The sequence below is a fragment of the Alternaria conjuncta genome (assembly GCF_024043145.1).
Source record: "Alternaria conjuncta strain BMP 0040 chromosome Unknown scaffold_7, whole genome shotgun sequence".
Classification (NCBI taxonomy): Eukaryota; Fungi; Ascomycota; class Dothideomycetes; order Pleosporales; family Pleosporaceae; genus Alternaria; species Alternaria conjuncta.
Window position 1 is genome coordinate 1,120,101 of NW_026250096.1, and position 17,739 is coordinate 1,137,839.

Here is a 17,739-nt window from a genome sequence, read left to right on the forward strand (position 1 = left end):
GCTCTCCTCACCTGCCAACACCACACAAACACTTGTTCCCCGCACCACACACCTCTCGCAGCTATGGATCAGATCAAGAAGGTGAGTCCACGCATACCCCGCCAAATCCCCTTTCTTTGGTACCCAGTCCACAGCCGACGCCACAATGCACGCCTGTCGTACCAAAGCAGCCGCTGACATGACATTCTGCACAGCGCATGGAAGCTCTCCGCGTCGAGGCGGACGAGAGCAGCGCCAAAGCCGAGGAGTACAAGGCCAAGATCAAGCAGCTCGAGTCGGAGACGACACAGAAGGAGCAGGAGATCACGTCGCTGACGCACAAGAACTCCGTTCTCGAGAGCGAGGTGGAGAAGCTTGAGGGGCAAGTCAAGGTCCACAAGGACGAAGCTGGTGCAGGTGCTCAGGCCGGCACCCAGGCCGAGAGCCTCCAGCGCAAGATCCAAGTTCTCGAGGAAGAAGCTGAGGAATCGGACAGGACTATCCGCGAGCTCAACGAGAAGTACGTTCATTCACCCTCTGCTGCCGTTGCTGTTCCCCTTTCCTATCTACCCTCCACGCTTCCGGCCCCTGATCTGCAGCCACTGACACGTCACCCTCCAGGCTCCGCCAAACCGACGTCAAGTCCGGCCACTACGAACGCAAAGTCCAAGCCCTCGAGCAGTCCCGCGACCAGTGGGAAACCAAGTACGAAGAGATGGCCAAGAAATACGCCGACACCAAGAAGGAGCTCGACGACTTTGTCAAGGAGATCGGTAACATCTGATCTCGCTGTCGTCTCTCTTTTGCGGTTGTTGACTGTATCTAGTCGAGTTCTGAGTCGAGCTTCGATATCGTCCCTCTGCGGATGCCGATTTCGAGCGCGTGCGACAAGAGGAACGGTCCGTGGTTGTTAGTAGTGGCGGAGGATGATTACTACGGCATGCAGTGGAGCTTGGAGAAGAGGCAGATTTCACATTACATTCCCCCGTACCCCCTACCCTACCCTAAACCCCTATATATCTGTTTCCTTCCTGCGGCTGCTTGCTGGGCGGGCCTTCGCTTTAGATAATCCCTGAGCGAATACATTGTTGGCGGTTCCTGACACACATTTGTCTTTGGTACTCACATGTGCTTTGCCAGGTTTGAGCAAGAAGCGGTGTACGACCCACTGCAGTTATGCACTGGAATAATGCTAGATTTGTGCAGTACACGAAGTGAGCAGCGCACCAACATGCGGGGTTCCGATTGACTTCGTGAAGGGGTATCATTGTCTTGACATGTATAGTCACTAGCTTTCTTTCCAACAAGCAACACATCTACCCGTTTACTTGTTCTCCCTAGCCTCCTTCTGCTTCCTCTTCTTCATGCCCTGCTTCATGCGCTCCGCCTTTCTCTCCGTCTTGGTCTCGTACCTGAACTTCTTCTTCTTCTTCTTTGGCCTCTCGCTGTTCTTCGGCCACGCCTTTGTCCACACCCGCTTCTTGTTCTCCTCCTCCGCATTTTTCCTCTCCTCGTCTGCTTTCCTCTTTGCGGCTGCCTCTTCGTCCTCTTGTCCCTGTGTTGAAAACCCGGCTTTGGATATGCCCACGCTTTCTATCGTGACGGTTGTGTATTTGTCTTCGTCGACGTATTCATCTTCCTGGTTTATAGGCTCTGGTTCTTGGAAGCCTGTGAATTCTTCCTCGTCATCGTCATCGTCGTCGTCGTCGTTGGCGGATGTTTCGCCTGCTTCGCTGAGGTCAAGGTCGCCGTTGGCTTGTTTGACAAGTCGGTTTACTTCTTCGACGTGCCTCTCTAGGTCAACTTTGCGCTGTTCTCGGAGCTGTATTTTAGGGTATCGTTAGCCTCTGTACTGTTCTAAACACAACCCAGAGATGCGCCGGTGACAGAAGACGAACGTCCTTGTCGCGCAACTTTAGAGATGGAACGTCGCAATCGTGTGCTTACCTCGCGCCTAAACCTCAGCTTCTCCTCCTTCTCCCTCTTCGCGTTCTCCTCTTGTGCATGCTTTATCCGCGCAAGTTTGCGCTTGTGGAACCCGGTGAGGTATTCTTCGCGCGCCGAAAAGTCAAACTCAATCTTTTCGGGGACTGCGACGGCGATTTTGCGCTTCTTCGATGGCGGCGGCGCGTTCCTCATGATTGCAGCCTGTGTTGAGTGCAATCTGGAATGTGGGGCTTGGCGTGATTTGGCTCGTTGCTGTCGCTAGATGTTCGCAGAGAATGGTGTCGGAGTTTGGGAAAATTACCTGGCCGACAGGGATCTGGGAGTCCAGGTGGGGCCGAGGTCTTTTGGCGCTACGCCGTCTGGGGACTACCATGAACCCTGGAAGGCAGCCCTGGAGGATCGTGATGTGATTACAGTCTAATTGCATTCCGATCAATTGAGATTTATTGTTCTAGAATCATGATGACTGGGAAGGTCCTTCGCAGCCTGAAACAGTGATGCGCGCTGGGTATGGCGACTCCCATGTGTCTATGCATCTATCTGCGTTCTTTCACCAGCTAGGCCAATGCTTTCTTGTGAGGGAGCATTTGCACCATTGGATTCTTTGTCTAGTCCTAGAATCTTCCTCCGCCACGAAAGTGATTCTAGGTGCTTCTTCGCCTTGTGCGTGATACACAGAGCCGGGTCAACGTCCTGAAGGCCAGTCTCTCCAAACATGGCAAGAACCATCAGGCCTAGGAAAGAATGATACATGTCGGGTGGGTCTCCTGTGACTTTGCCGAATCCTCCCACGAGATGTTGCGTCTTATCTAGTAACCACTTCCGGATCGGTTGCCGATCGACAATATCTAGATGACCGAGGAGTTGTAAGGGCGTGCAGGTCCAGTAAGCATAGCATGTATCTGCTACCTTGTTACATCGACCATTCACTCCAACCCACTCGAGTTCGAAGTGAATGTGAGGCCGTCCTTTTGTGTTGGTTTTTGCCTGTACTGATGGGTAGGCGCCCAGCTTGACAAACGTATGCGCGTCATGGCAGGTTTCTGACGTATCTGTCTCGTCATTCATAGTATCCAAGCCGTCGTCCTCGTCTAGAGTCAGCGTCTGCCGTGAGACGAGCCAGTGCAGCGTCTTTGGGACGTCGGTTACTCCGCGGATGACACCGTCCGGCTTTTGTGATGGAGGTAAGGGTAGACGATCCAAGAAAGCCAGGGCAGCGATGGCGCAGCAGGTGAAGCCCGCATGCGCTTCATGGTAGGGCGATTCAGAGATGCCTCCATCGTAGCACTCTGCTTGTTGGACACACGTGACGAAGTTGTCAACATCGATATCTGGAATACCCTCACACGGTCCCTCGAGGCTGCCTCGAAGTATCCATCTGATAGCTGTAGCCATGTAGCCGAATCTTGAGTCGTTGCCGCCATGGACATCATCGCCATCGCCCAAAGTTTCTCCAAAGCTACCCTCGGGTCTCTGCATCTTGACCAGCCATGTCAAGATCTCCTTTCTCTTGACCCTCTCCAGATCATCCCCCAGCACGACCAGCGTCAAGAGGGCAAAGAAAGTTCCAGGAACATGGGCAGGGTCCCAGTTCTTGTTTTCTTCACTTCTGAGCTCGCCGTAGTTGGACCCTGGCCACGGGCGGAAGCCACCTTCAGGCAGTTGGCAGCTGTAGACCCATTCGATGTGCCCGTGGCGCTCCTCGGCTGACAAAGCAGCGTCTAAATCTCCCAGAATGTCGAGAGCGGACACGGTGAAAAGGGCCAATAGCATGCGGTTGGAGTCATTGCTGGTGTAGAAGTGCGGCAGCAGAGTCTTCAGGTTCCGCCGCCAGTACTTGATGTGGCGGGCATAGTTGAGTTGTGTGTTGGCATCAAAGGCAGCTGGAGCCATGATGGGGAAAAGAGGTGCGTGGACCCGGGGGCGTTTGCCGAGCGAGATCTCGGTCCCGCTGCGAGGCGTGAGTTTTGATGGCGGGGCTGACCTGGACGGCCAAGGCGTATGTTTGCGCAGAGTATGTAAGACGGATGAATGAATAGCGGAGACTTGACTTTCTCCTGAATGGGCCTGTAATAAGGCTTATTCCGCGTGCAGGGTTAGTCAGGCAGTGATGACGGAGCCCCGCAGACGTCGCGTCTGTCAGTGTTCGGAGCAGTAACTTGGAGAATTAGGGGACCTGGCAGGCGACAGCATTAGCCCAGCGACTGGCGATGATGCATAGACGGTAGTAGGCGCGGGCTCGGACTAGTCTACCACACCGTATGCAGGGGCCGCGCTTGGGGGTCGGTGAATTGCGTGGGTATTTATATCGTCCGCTAAAGGCGAAATGTCGGAAGCGCGCAAGATTGGTAGGCTTGCCTGACGGTGCCGGGGCTGTCACGACAAACGGCCACATGCAGGGGTACATGAGACATCGTTCAGCTCTCAGCTCTTCTGCAGTCGTGCCCCAGCTGCGGCCTGCAAAACCCTCCTGACACCGACGTGCCTCAGTCAGTCACTGCCCTCGCTTCCCCGACGCCGCCGCCGCCGCCCGTGTCGAGTACCACTGCGCTGCGCCCACTCACGACGCACTGCCCGTTACGCGAGTAGCCTCTTTGTAGGGCGACGTCACCCACGCTCGAGCACCGGGCCTGCGCTTGCGTGTTCCCCAGACTCACTTCTCCGCGCGCTCACTACGGCCGTTGACCGACCACACCCGTACCAGTACCCAACTTGGTTGTTTCTTTTTGATACCCCACTTCACACGCCGTCATGACGACGGGCTTTGCGGCCTCTTTTTGGTCGAGCGACTATGCCGGAGGTAAGCTGCAGGCGCACCCAACACCACCCCGCCCGGGCTAACTCTCGCAGGCTTGGGCGTCCTCTTTGGCAAGCTGCAGCAGGGCGTGCAGGAGAACCAGCAGATTCTGACCGTGGCCCGCATGCGAGCCGATGCCGAGGAGGCCTACGGAAACAGCCTGTCCTCGATTACACCAGCCACAGATCGCATAGGCGGGGGCTTTAGCAGAGATGAGGGCGCAAGCGTGCGCAAGGTGCGTGAGCACGAGACACGGCGATACCTCCAGGCTAACTGGTACTAGGCCTACGAGGGCGTGCGCACCGAGATGGAGGCTGCGGCCGCAAACCACAAGAAGATTGCGTCCAACATCCGCGAACTTGTCGTGAACCCGTTCGGTCGCTGGTGCGAAGCGCATGCCGCCCGCGTGCAGAACTCCCAGGACGACCTCCAATCGCGCATCAAGATCCACGACCGACAGGCCGATGCTGTCCGCAAGTACCGATCGCAATACTACAACAAGTGCCGGCTCGTCGAAGACCTGGAGGAGGAGGACAAGCTTGCTTTCCAGGACCCCCAGAGCGAGGCCGCACAGAGCCCCAAGATGAAGGTGCCCACCATAAAGATGTCGGAGCCGGAAAATGAAGAAGAGGAACCCATTGATCTTGGTGACGAGACGTACCAGCCTGACCAGATCAAGAAGATCCTCACGCACATGCTGGACAACATCAAGATTGCTGAGGTCAAGGTTCCCATTCTCGGTACCTACCAGAACTGCTCAAGCGGTGCCGATATCACCGAATACATCCAGAAGCACATGGCAGCAACCACCGTGAGCTATGCCGAGCGCATTGGTCAAGACCTGGTAGCACACGGCTTTCTGCGCCTAGTGGGAAACGTGGGAAACACATTCGCCAACAGCTCCCGCATGAACTACCAGTGGAAGCCCAAGACGTTCCAGGTGACCGGACTGCCTGAGAAGAAGCAGCCTCTCGCCCGCTCTTCTACCGCTATGTCTAGCTCCTCAGCCGACAGCATTGCCGTGGACTCGCCCGTCTCGACCGTGCAGGAATACCTCCAGGGGTGGAACCCGCTCAACAACCAGTACCCGAATGAGACACCAGCAGAGAGGCTCAGGCGGGAGGCACACGAGTCCGATGAGCGCTACAAGGCATCAGTCAAGAAGCTTGACTCGCTACGATGCAATCTGGAAGAGGCCATGGTGGACCATCTCAAATTCATGGAGCGCTGCGAATTGGACAGGCTGAAGGCCATCAAGGCAGTCATCTTGGATTTCTCTGGCGCCGTCAGCAACGTCATCCCCAGTCTGCAGAGCACAGTCGACAAGATGATGCTGTTCCAGGAGACAGTTCAGCCCCTAGGCGATCTCCGATACATGCTCGAGAACTACAGGACAGGGCCATTCGTGCCTAGAGTCACGACTTATGAGAATTACTACAACTCAGTAGACGGTACGTCACGATATATATCGAGATGCAACTATATACTAACAATCACAGAACAAACATTCGGTGTAGATTTGGAGGCTCGGGCTCGCTCAGACAAGAAGCGTGTTCCGGTACTCATTACGACAGTTCTCACCTTCCTAGATAACCACTACCCCGACTTGGAGGGTGACGAAGCCCGCCGTGGCATCTGGCTCGTTGATGTTCCTCTGGCGCAGACTCACACCCTCCGAGCTGAGATCAATACTGGAAAGAGGTTCCCAGATGAACTACTCGAGAAGTACGATGTACCGATTGTTGCGAGCGTCCTCAAACTCTACCTGTTGGAACTTCCTGGTAGGTGTCAACTCTGCATCATCAGATCCTTTGCTAATTGCAACAGACTCACTGGTTTCTTCTCACGTCTACGAGATTGTCAAGACCATCTACAGCACCACCGCTACAGATGTCTCCGAAGAGACTCGGGTCTCTGTTCTGCAATCTACCCTTGGCCAACTCCGCCTCGCTAACATCGCAACGCTCGACGCGATCTGCACACACTTCACTCGTCTCATTGAGTTGACATCGGCCGACGAGACTTATGTTACAGCACTGGCCAATGCACTCGCGCCATGCATCCTGAGGCCAAGGCAAGAATCGAGTTTGACGATGAACGAGCGTTACAGCTACCGCCTCGTCCGTGACCTTTTTGCGCACAAGGATGCCATTTTTGGAGAGTTGAAGCGCGCGAGCACGCTCACACACTCAGCCTCGGGCGCACAGCGCCCACGCGCGATCTCGACGGATGAAAGTAACCGACGAGCAAACATGGAAGAGCGCCAACGAGCCATCGCAGCTCAACGCTCTCCTCGTGCGGTATCACCAGCACCTGGTTCGCGTGTCTCCGGCTCGCATCGTCGTGACCGAAGTCAGACTCGATTTCCCGTGAACACATCGTCACCAACCGAAACGCGAAGGAGCAAGGGAGATCGTGGTTCTCTTGAAGTACCTGGAAGCGACGACAGCCCTACCAACGAAGAAGTCACTGCAACCACTAATGGTACAACAGAGCCTGCAACTGTTTCTGTTCCTGTTCCTGCTCCCGCCGAGCACCCAGCGCCATCAAGTACCCGGGTGCCTTTCCCACGGAAACACGCAGGCAGCTTGACGAGGGGCAATCGGGACTCTACCGGCAGCTTGAGGAGTGACGACACAGCAGCGCCAAGAGGTGTCACACTGGAAGACAAGCCCATGGACGACTAGTGGTAGACATGGCCTAACTTCAGCAAGCACCTTGATTAGGAAGTGAAATAGGAAGCCTACACCGCCCGGCCCGCCCAGAGACTCCCATGTATACTAGAAAGTAACACACCGGGAAACTAGCTAGGGACCCTGAGAGCGAGGTAGCATGCCGGGCAGTCGCACGGCACCTGTGGAAGAGTGAACAGCGTATGTGAAGGCTGTATGATATTTCGGGACGGGAAAACTGGCGGCATGTCTGATGGTCGTATGTGAAATGCAGCATGATAATCACGAGTGTAGACGGCTATTGCAATATTATGTTCATATACTCTGCCCTGCTTGTTGACATTGGCGGTTCCGTCCGTACCTGAGGCTAACCAGGGTGACCAGGACGCTAGACTCAGCTGTCAGAAAAGCCCAGACCCCATCGTCACACTCGCATGCTGAGTTCCAAGGCGGAGCAGCATGGAATCGACATGGGGGTCAGCTGTGTGGCTGGGCACCGGCTGCCCGATCTGTAGGACATATACATACCCTCTGATGTCTTTTTCGTGTGCCGCTCATTTTGCGCCTGTCTACCCATCTTCTCCAGCTCTCGTTGCGCTCGCTGAGCCTCTCACTCAGTCGTGGTGCGCCCCGTCCCGCCCTCGATCGAACCCCACGTTGATCGTCGCGCGAATCACATCGCGATCGCAGTCGCAGTTTCCCACTTTTTGAGGCCTCGCTGTCACTGCATACCCTGCCGAGGGTGAAAGCGCCATGTGTCTGGTCAAAGTCAAGCCGGAAGAGGACCACATCGTCCCTTACCGCGTCGTCCAGCGGAACCGCTCCCCGCCCCGTCGCCGCGCATCACGCCAATCGCGCGACATCGAGCGCCGCTATTCGCGCACCGAGATTGTGCACGAGGCTTCTCCACGGCCCTCAGCATCCTACGTCGCGGTGCCCTCGCCGAAGCCTCTCCAGATTCCCGCACCGCAGCCTGTGCCTGTGTTCGTGCAGCCTCCTCCCCCGGCGCCCATGCCGGCTCCACCTCCACCGCCTAGCCACATCTCTTCTCACCATTCGCACCACACCCAGTCACGCCATGGCGGTGCGCACTACGTCGAAGTCTCGCCCAGGTCTAGCATGAGTTCTCGTTCATCGAGCCCTAGCCGCAGCGAGTATGTGTATACAGAGCGAGAGGTCAGGCGTGAGCGCGAACGCAACTACAGTCCAGAGAACCCTCGCTACGAGCATTACAGATACGTGGAACCGGCATCGAGCGAGAGCGACCATTATGAAAGATACCAGAGACGCGACAGGAGCAGACAGCGCAGCCGCAGTCGGGGCGGCTATGAAGACCCCAGGGGCAGCTACACGGAAACTAACACCAGAGTTGCGTACAGGCAGAGATGAGTGTCTGTTTGGGAACCACGTTTTTGTTGGCTTACGATTGATATCACTACTTATGTCTTGAAGGACTTGCAGCATCTGTTCATAGTTATGGTGCGGTTGTCTATAGCTTTTTATCCAAACTAATTTACTTTCATGTTCAACTGCTCGTGCTATGAGGTCACTAGTGAGTTATGTTGCACCTGGACGCGATGCACGAACCAGCAAAGACGTCGCGCCGCACTTTCCGAGACGGAGTGAATAAGCTCCACATGTTTCTCAGCCCAAGTGTCGAGTTCTGGCTGCCGGCGTACGCCTAAGCGATGGTCAGGGCAGCCTTGTAAAGCATCGGGCACCAGTCGCGTGGTGTACATCTAGGGTTGCGATCAGCATCCAGGCCAACATAATCCTGCGCGCTGAGAGCAACCGCCAAAGCACACGTGCTTACTTGCCGCGACCGTCATACTTGCGCAAACGCTTTGACTGCCTTGACGTGTAGCAGAACCCCGAGCATGATCGAAGCACCCGCGCATTCCTCCTCCGCCCCCGTCCACCTCCGACCATGTCTATCCGTGTCCTGATCAAAGATTACCCACACCGCGCAATCGCCCTCGCGACCTCGACCCACGCCCTCGTCCTCCGACACAGCTCGTCCACCACCGAACAGTCGGGGAACCCCAATGCCTCGTCCACGTCACTGGGGAGCAATGGCGCCGGCGTCGCGCGCTGCATGGTCGAGTTCACCCGGCTGGAGGAAATCGATCTAGAAGACTACCGCGCGCTGCATTCGGTCAACGTACACGGCACACTGGGCTTGATCACCGTCAACAGCGATGTCTTCCTGGTCGTCGTCAATGGCGCGAGCAAGGTGGCGACAGTACGGCCTGGCGAGACGGTGCAGAGGATATACTCGGTCGGCTTCTACTGCCTGACCAGCACAAGCTACGATACCCTGCTCAACGATGAAGTCAATCCCTACCCCACGGATACAATCGATGACGAAGGATATGAGATGGGCTTCGGTGGCAGGAAGGAGCAATCGCCCATGGAACACCCGTGTCTGGCGCTCAAGAAGATACTCAGCAGTGGAACCTTCTATTACAGCTCAGACTTTGACCTCACCAGACGCTTACAAGACCGTACAACCGATGCCGCAACCGTTTCTATCGACAGTCTAGACGCTGGCTTTCTATGGAACTCATACATGATCCAGCCACTGGTGGACTTTAGGAGCCGCCTTGCGCCGAGGGAGAAGGACGCTTTGGATGCTTCGGGGATCTTGACATCTGCCATCCGCGGTTTCGCACTCACCATTACGATTCCCAAGTCTTCGGCCCCCATCAGGGTACAGGATTCAGGCATGCCGTCGTCCATGACGCTCATCTCAAGATTATCCTGCAAGCGGGCGGGCACAAGGTTCAACTCGCGAGGTATCGATGATGATGGGAATGTCGCAAACTTTGTGGAAAGCGAAACAATATACTGGGCGCCGTCGGGAGCTTGCTTCTCTTATGTGCAGGTGCGAGGAAGTGTACCCATCTTCTGGGAGCAGCAGGCTGGTCTCCTCCCAAACCAACAAAAGATTACCATCACCCGGTCGCCGGAAGCTACACAGCCCGCCTTTGACAGGCACTTTGATAATCTGGAACTTAGCTATGGCACAACTCATGTTGTAAACCTGCTGAGCAACGAAAAACAAAACGAGTTAGAGTTGACGCATAGATATCGCGGGCATATCAGGAATAGTCCGTTGAACCAAGGAAGCAATCTTAACGACCGACAGCATGACCTCATCAAGCTTACGGAATATGACTTCCATGCCGAGACACGAGGACCCGGTGGCTATGAGATGGCTAGCATGATTGCTCAGTGGATCCAAGGTTCTGCTGAAGGATTCGGGTACTATCTCTCTGAAGATGTGGAGGAAGTGGCCAGACACAATGGAGAAGACTACGCTGTCCGCCGGACGATGAGCATACTGCAGCAGGAGGGGGTCTTCCGAACAAACTGCTTGGATTGCCTCGATCGAACAAACCTCGTGCAAACCATCATCAGCAAGATGGCACTCGAAATCTTTTTGAGCCACAAAGGCCTTCGAGCCAGTCAGGACTTCTGGGTCAGACATTCAAGTATGTGGGCAGACAATGGCGATGCTCTTTCAAAGATCTATGCGGGAACTGGAGCGCTGAAGTCCTCATTTACGCGATCTGGAAAGATGTCGCTTGCTGGTGCTCTGGCAGACGCTCGTAAGAGCGCCACCCGAATGTACATTAACAACTTTGCGGATAAAGGGCGACAGAACACCATCGACATGCTCCTTGGAAGACTGATTGGCCAGGTTCCAGTGCATCTCTATGACCCGCTCAACGACTATGTGGTCGCAGAGCTTGCGCGACGATCTGCGGAGTATTCAGAGACCGAGATGATCAATATTCTTGTCGGTACATTCAACTTGAACGGAAAAACGAGTGGCATAAAGAGCGATCTTTCGCCCTGGCTATGCCCGGATGTCGATCCATCACAACAGTGCCCCGAAATAGTAGCTGTAGGCTTTCAAGAGATTGTCGAATTAAGCCCTCAACAAATCATGTCGACAGACCCAGACAGACGCGAGGCTTGGGAGGAAGCTGTCAGAATGTGTCTCAACAAGAATGCCGAGAAGCACAGAAAAGACGAGTATGTTATTCTAAGAGGTGGCCAGTTAGTGGGCGCGAGTTTGTCGGTCTTTGTCCGGGCCGACTGCCTTACACATATCAAGAACGTCGAAGGCGCTCTGAAGAAGGTATGACAGCAATTTTCAACATCTGACATATTCCGCTAACATATGCTCTAGACTGGCATGTCGGGTATGGCTGGCAACAAAGGAGCCGTAGCTATTCGATTCGAGTATGCCAATACTTCAATTTGCCTCGTCACGGCCCATCTTGCGGCTGGTTTTGCCAATTACGAAGAGCGCAACCGCGACTATAAGACTATCAGCCATGGCCTACGCTTTCAAAGGAACCGATCAATTGAAGACCATGACACTGTAATATGGCTCGGCGACTTCAACTACCGGATTGGCTTGAATAATGAGAAGGTGCAACGGTTGTGCCATGTTGGTGACCTCGAGACCTTGTACGACAACGACCAGGTAAATAGTCATGTTTTACTTGCATGGACCATAGCTAACCAAAAGCAGCTTAATCTGCAGATGGTAGCTGGCTTGACCTTTCCGTACTACTCCGAGGCCCGCATCACTTTCCCGCCGACTTACAAGTACGATCTCAACAGTAACCAATACGATACATCCGAGAAAGCGCGCATTCCCGCTTGGTGTGATCGTGTACTTCGCAAGGGTGATAACATCCGACAAATCCACTACAACGATGCACCACTTCGTTTCTCTGACCACCGACCGGTCTATGCTACGTTCCAGATACTGGTCCAAAGGGTCGATGAAAAGAAGAAGGATGCCATGAAGGCTACTTTGTACAAACAACGAAGAGAAGTGGTTGGCGATACCCACGCGGCAGGCCGTCTGGGTGATGATGAGACGGACGACGAAGATCTGCTTGGGTACGATAGCATTGAGCCAGGATTGCCACCTGCAAGCTCAGATCGGAGGAAGTGGTGGCTCGACAACGGTACTTTTATCATCTTTCCCGCTATAGCTTGGATACTCATATTCAATAGGTTTACCAGCGAAAGCACGCGTGGAACCGCCATCTAATAACCACTTTCCAAACCCGAATCGACCCAGCAATCCGTTTACGCCTAGTCCAGAGCCAGACTGGATAGATGTTCGGCATATGCCGAGCAGTCGCAGACCCGAGCCACCACCAGCACGCGGCTCACAGAGAGCACGCACAGTCGACTTCAACGGCCCCTCGACCAGTTTACCACCAACGCAGAAGCCCGCGGCTCGTAAGATGATCGCTCCGTTGTATCCGGGTCATGCCACTCAAATCCTCGGTTCAGACGGTACGCGAGATTCGCTCAGCGACCTCCGCCGCAGCGGCTCAAGCGCGTCTACACACTCCCTTCCCAGCAGCCTACCTTACCGCGCATCAAATACGCTGCCCCAGACACAATCCTCCAGTAAACCACAAGTCCTCCGCAAACCAGCACCACCACCAATCCCCAACAAGAAACCCGCTCTCCTTTCTAAAGGTTCTTCTCCAGGACCAACCTTCGCACCCCCTCCACAACGTTACCGTGATGATCCCCCGGAAGAAGAATCGAGGGCATATCCTCCGCATTCAACCAGACGCTCAATGGCGCCGCCTCCTCATCTGACCAGGAAACCAGTGCAAAATCTTATTGATGATGACGGTGACAAGCCGGCATTGCCGCCGCGCACAGGAAGTGGTGGGAGCAGTAGGAGGAATTTGATGGACGATGAGCCGGACGATATGCGTAATATGGGGGATTGGGAGGTGCTTAGACCTGTAAGGTAAACTGAGCTTAGCGAACGCGGATAGAGAAAGACTCGGATTGATATTTTGGTCTTTGGACAATAACCGTGCAGTACCGGATGCTGACCAAACCCACATGCTCACGTCCGACGCCTGAGTACTCTAGGAAAGTACATAGGTAGAATGCGATCATGAAATGAGACCATGTTGCTTAGCTTAACTTGCTCGTAATGATCTCATACTTCGATCCAGTATGAACTACGCTGTTGGGTGACTGTACGCGAGTTGTGACAAGGATTGATGCGACTCCATGTTCGAGTCACGCGACGACGCGTGCGGTCGCGTCAGCGCTAACCCCATTGACACGCCTCACGAGCTCCACCCCCACACCACAAGCCTCAAACAACGCGCCTACGCATGCAATGCATGCGCCTATAACGGCATGAAGAGAAAACGTAGCGCCCATAGCTGTGCGGGCGGCCGCAAGAAAGCAAAGGGCGCCGATGGCCAATCCACCAAGGCCACCACTGTTAATGCTACTCATCCAGTCCTACAACGCCTCTATCCCGAAGTCCTTACTCTGCGCCAGTATCTGCTCTCTCGGCTCCCAAGCTCGTCGAAAAACAGGTACCGAAAGCTTTCGCAACTTGGACATGCCATACCGGCTGGAGACAAAAACACCGCGGACGACCTTGACAATGCCGTTGTGCAGTTGCTCGACTCAGCATTAGTATGCACTTCAGGCGTTCTACCAGAAAAGGACAAAACAACGAGTTTCAGTGAGGAGCGTGAAAAGGATATCGAAGCATTTACCCAGCAACGATCGCAAAGCACTCCGGGCGGTACCTTCAAGCCGGGATACTACAGGCAATCCGAGGTAGGTCATACGAAGCATCGCCTCTTCATAGTGTTCCGCTCAAAGAGCTACGACTAAGTATATCCAGATTGTTGATTTCGTGATATGGCGCTTATTCAAGCGTTCAACATCTCACAAACCAGCACACTTACTCTGCCATGGCTTTCAAAGAGCTGCAGGCAGCAATCGTCGTCTACAAGGGAACAGCGAGAATCCAAGTTCATCTATTCCTGGTCTGCAAGAACGCCTACCTAATAGCTACGCGAGGACGTTGAAAGAGCCAGTATGGTGCCGATTGCACGCATTGCTCGGCCAGGGCGGCGACCGCATTATAATGGACATGCTTCTGGAGTGCTCCATATTCATCTTGGTCAGTGCTGATATGGGCAACTACTATCAGCTCTCTGGGGTTCCTGTGCATGAGGTGAAATTGGATGAACCTCAGAAGAGCAACATCGCAAGAGTCAACGCGGATAAGCAAGCGCTCACCAAATCTTCACAGCTCAAGATTGAAAGCAAAAAGCCTGGTGCTATTACATTTGTACGCAGTCGCATGCTGTATGCGAAAGCAGCGCTCAACGCGAAAGGTGGTGTGAGATTTGGCATGCGCCATATTCGTGCGTTGTCACTGTTCTTCGAGTGCTTTGTTGGAGCTAACCATTCATAGATGTTCTCAATCGATGCACTGATCGAAAAGACAAGCAAGAGACAGTGCATGTCATGCGGTATATCTTCCCGTGTCAGTTCGGTTTGCACAACGTCTTCTCTTCCAAGGTGGATCATCGTGAGACAGCCATGCCGTTCAAAGACTACACGCTGCGCGAGAAGGATATACATACCGCCATGTGCCGAGAGCTAGGCCCCAAAGCAACAGACGCCCAGGAAATAGCTAAGTGGAAACAGCGAATTCCCAAGAGACTCCGGGGTGACGCTGTTAAACTGGTGGACAAACTTCGGGTCCGCAACCAGCGGTGCTCGTATATAGAGATGCTGCGCCACTACTGTCCAATCGAGGTACTCTTCTCCATGACATGAATAGGAAAGTCTGCTAACTCAGATAGGGGGTACCCGTGTCAACGAAGCCAGATTGGAGGAAGAGCGCACTACAGCCGAAGGCAGATGTACGATCAGTCGCAGATCCAGTCAATCGTCGCAAGAAAGCGCGACCTACTCCTGGAAATCCCACCGTTCAAGAAACCTGTTTCACAGATCTGGCGTGTCCAGCAGCACACGTATCGGCCTTTTGTCGCGCAGTCATATCCAAAGTTATACCGGAAAGATTCTGGGGCAACGAGCATAACCATCGCACCCTCATGTATTGGGTGGACCAGTTCGTGGACATACGCAGATTCGAATCGCTTAATTTACATCAGGTTACACAGAACATACAGGTACGTATTTCCCTTCACTGAGCATAGAGGTATGCTAAGAGATCATAGATCACGAACATAGCCTGGTTACGCCCACCCAGCCAAGATGACGATACAAAGGTGTCCAAGTCGGACATGGATAAACGTACGGAGATATTTCTCGAGTTCGTCTACTGGCTCTTCGATTCTTTCCTCGTTCCTCTGGTCCGCACAAACTTCCACGTAACGGAGTCCAACGCGCATCGGAACAGACTTTTCTACTTCCGCCATGATATCTGGCGGATGTTAACAGAGCCCGCTTTGAAGGAACTGCGGATGAACATGTTCGAGGAGATGCCTACTGAAAGCACGGAAAGACTGCTGTCCGCACGTCAGCTCGGCTTCAGTAATGTCCGTCTTCTTCCGAAGAAGCAGGGTTTCCGGACTATCATGAATCTCAAGAGAAGACAGCAGGTGATGCGATATGGTACTATAACTCTAGGACGAAGTATCAACTCGGTGATGACACCAGCTTTCAATGCGATCACCTACGAGAAGGTCAGTAGTCGCTCGAGTTGACGGATTCACTATGGCTAATTTGCAGCAGTCGTTGCGTCCCGATAAATTCGGCTGCTCACTTTTCTCCGTCGGGGATATGCTTCCCAAGCTTGCATCTTTCAAAGCATCGTTGCGACAGCGGGGACTCGGCGACATTCGGCTTTATTTTGCTAAGGTTGATGTTCAGGCTTGCTTCGACACTATACCACAGTCACGCTTGCTGCGTATGATCGACAGTCTCATGTCGATCCAGGCTTACAACACCGGCAAACATGTGGAGATTTCCCCCCTGGGTCCTCTACAGCGTCTCGGCGGTAAACATGTGGACCCAATGCCTCTCAAGAAGTACATACCGCATACTGAGGCAGCGACGGGTGTAACGCCTTTTCACCAACTCGTGCAAGATAGATTGGCGGGCACAAAGGCCAATACCATCTTTGTTAATACCAACATGCAGCGGCGCGAGACCAAGGATGACTTGATGCAGCTCTTACAGGAGCATATCGAGAGAAATGTCGTTAGAATCGGGAAGCGCTTCTATCGCCAGAAGACTGGTATACCACAGGGCTCAGTTTTATCGAGCATCTTGTGCAACTTCTTCTACGCTCAACTGGAACGCGATGTGCTTGGATTTGTGCTTGATGAAGATTCATTGCTTCTTCGTCTGCTTGACGATTTCCTCTTGATCAGTATCAACGAAGAGTATGCTCAGCGCTTCGTAAGCGTTATGCACAAAGGCCACCCGGAATACGGCGTGGTGATAAAGCCTTCAAAGTCGATGGCAAACTTCGATGTCACGACAGAAGGAGGAGACCGGATAGCGACAAGCGGCTCAGATGGTAGATTCCCGTATTGCGGCGTCTGTATCGATACGACGACGCTGGAAGTCAGCAAGAAAACAGAACGCCCTACAAAGACCGGTAGGTGGCATTGCGCGCACAATGTCTATTCGCGACTTCAAATGCTAACCGCACCAGGTGTTGAGGACTCTTTGACTGTAGATCTGACCAGAATGCCTGGCCAAACGTTCCATCGCAAAGCTCTGAAGTAAGTCTCGAAGATCGCGGTATGCACCGCCGACCAATCGGGTTATGGACGGGGTGAAAAGTCCGACAATTTACTGATTTATGATAGCGGATTCAAGATCCAGCTCAAGGCCATGTTGATCGATCCATCGTTGAACAGCGTGGCAACGGTACTAGCGAATTTGCATCAAAGCTTTCTTGAAGCGGCGGTGAGGTGCCTCGAGTACGCACGCGCGCTATCCAAGGTGCGAACGACGTGTTCGAATCTGCTTATCAGTACGTCTAAACTTTCCCGTTGCGAAGATTCCAACGCCCAATCCATCGATGCTCGTGCGGGGTTGTCCCGTGGGAGGGTGGGCGTGGTAATGAATGATGGTCTGATAGCACGAAAGCGAGCACGGCACACGCCACGAGCGATCGTGATTGCGCCGGCTACGCTAGCGAAGGAAATTGCTGACGGAGGGAACTGCAGAGACGGTAGACAACATGATTGCACTAGCCCATGTGATGCTACAGCGCCGTTCACGCTCGCGCGGCAGCAGAGAGGCAAAGATTGTGCAGGGCGTCATCTCGCGGCGGCAGCTTCAGTGGTACGTGTGGCTAAGCTTCCGTGTTGCACAGCAAGTGGATGCACGATCTGCGATTTGGCTAGATCGCCTCCACGGTTTGCAAGATGACATGGCGGGGCTCGTATTACCGGTTTCCAACAAATGCTAATTGAAGGGATAGGCTGGCTTGTAAAGCTTTTCAGACGGTGTTTCAGCGCAAGCAGACGCAGCACCGCGCGCTGCTAG

At 53.9% G+C, this 17,739-nt stretch overlaps 6 protein-coding genes across 6 annotated transcripts; 4 read left to right on the plus strand and 2 right to left on the minus strand.

Annotated features, from left to right (window-relative positions):
* Window positions 1–63: 63 nt before the first annotated feature.
* Window positions 64–763, plus strand: J4E85_005490 (uncharacterized protein; the record flags this gene model as incomplete). The annotated part of the gene is made up of 3 exons (XM_051469735.1): window positions 64–81; window positions 195–499; window positions 601–763. The coding sequence occupies 3 exons, from the start codon at window positions 64–66 to the stop codon at window positions 761–763; spliced, it is 486 nt and encodes a 161-aa protein (XP_051326566.1).
* Window positions 764–1,303: 540 nt separating this feature from the next.
* Window positions 1,304–2,118, minus strand: J4E85_005491 (uncharacterized protein; the record flags this gene model as incomplete). Its single annotated transcript, XM_051469736.1, has 2 exons — window positions 1,304–1,801; window positions 1,927–2,118. 2 exons carry the CDS (start codon window positions 2,116–2,118, stop codon window positions 1,304–1,306), a joined length of 690 nt encoding a protein of 229 aa, XP_051326567.1.
* A 336-nt stretch (window positions 2,119–2,454) lies between these two features.
* On the minus strand, window positions 2,455–3,819 carry J4E85_005492 (uncharacterized protein; the record flags this gene model as incomplete). The annotated part of the gene is made up of 1 exon (XM_051469737.1): window positions 2,455–3,819. One exon carries the CDS (start codon window positions 3,817–3,819, stop codon window positions 2,455–2,457), a length of 1,365 nt encoding a protein of 454 aa, XP_051326568.1.
* An 858-nt stretch (window positions 3,820–4,677) lies between these two features.
* Window positions 4,678–7,410, plus strand: J4E85_005493 (uncharacterized protein; the record flags this gene model as incomplete). The annotated part of the gene is made up of 5 exons (XM_051469738.1): window positions 4,678–4,726; window positions 4,777–4,958; window positions 5,007–6,174; window positions 6,223–6,504; window positions 6,551–7,410. The coding sequence occupies 5 exons, from the start codon at window positions 4,678–4,680 to the stop codon at window positions 7,408–7,410; spliced, it is 2,541 nt and encodes an 846-aa protein (XP_051326569.1).
* A 1,912-nt stretch (window positions 7,411–9,322) lies between these two features.
* Window positions 9,323–14,091, plus strand: J4E85_005494 (uncharacterized protein; the record flags this gene model as incomplete). Its single annotated transcript, XM_051469739.1, has 5 exons — window positions 9,323–11,542; window positions 11,594–11,893; window positions 11,942–12,386; window positions 12,436–13,195; window positions 13,626–14,091. 5 exons carry the CDS (start codon window positions 9,323–9,325, stop codon window positions 14,089–14,091), a joined length of 4,191 nt encoding a protein of 1,396 aa, XP_051326570.1.
* A 256-nt stretch (window positions 14,092–14,347) lies between these two features.
* Window positions 14,348–16,971, plus strand: J4E85_005495 (uncharacterized protein; the record flags this gene model as incomplete). Its single annotated transcript, XM_051469740.1, has 6 exons — window positions 14,348–14,630; window positions 14,681–14,970; window positions 15,075–15,404; window positions 15,453–15,920; window positions 16,096–16,840; window positions 16,898–16,971. 6 exons carry the CDS (start codon window positions 14,348–14,350, stop codon window positions 16,969–16,971), a joined length of 2,190 nt encoding a protein of 729 aa, XP_051326571.1.
* Between the last annotated feature and the right edge of the window lie 768 nt (window positions 16,972–17,739).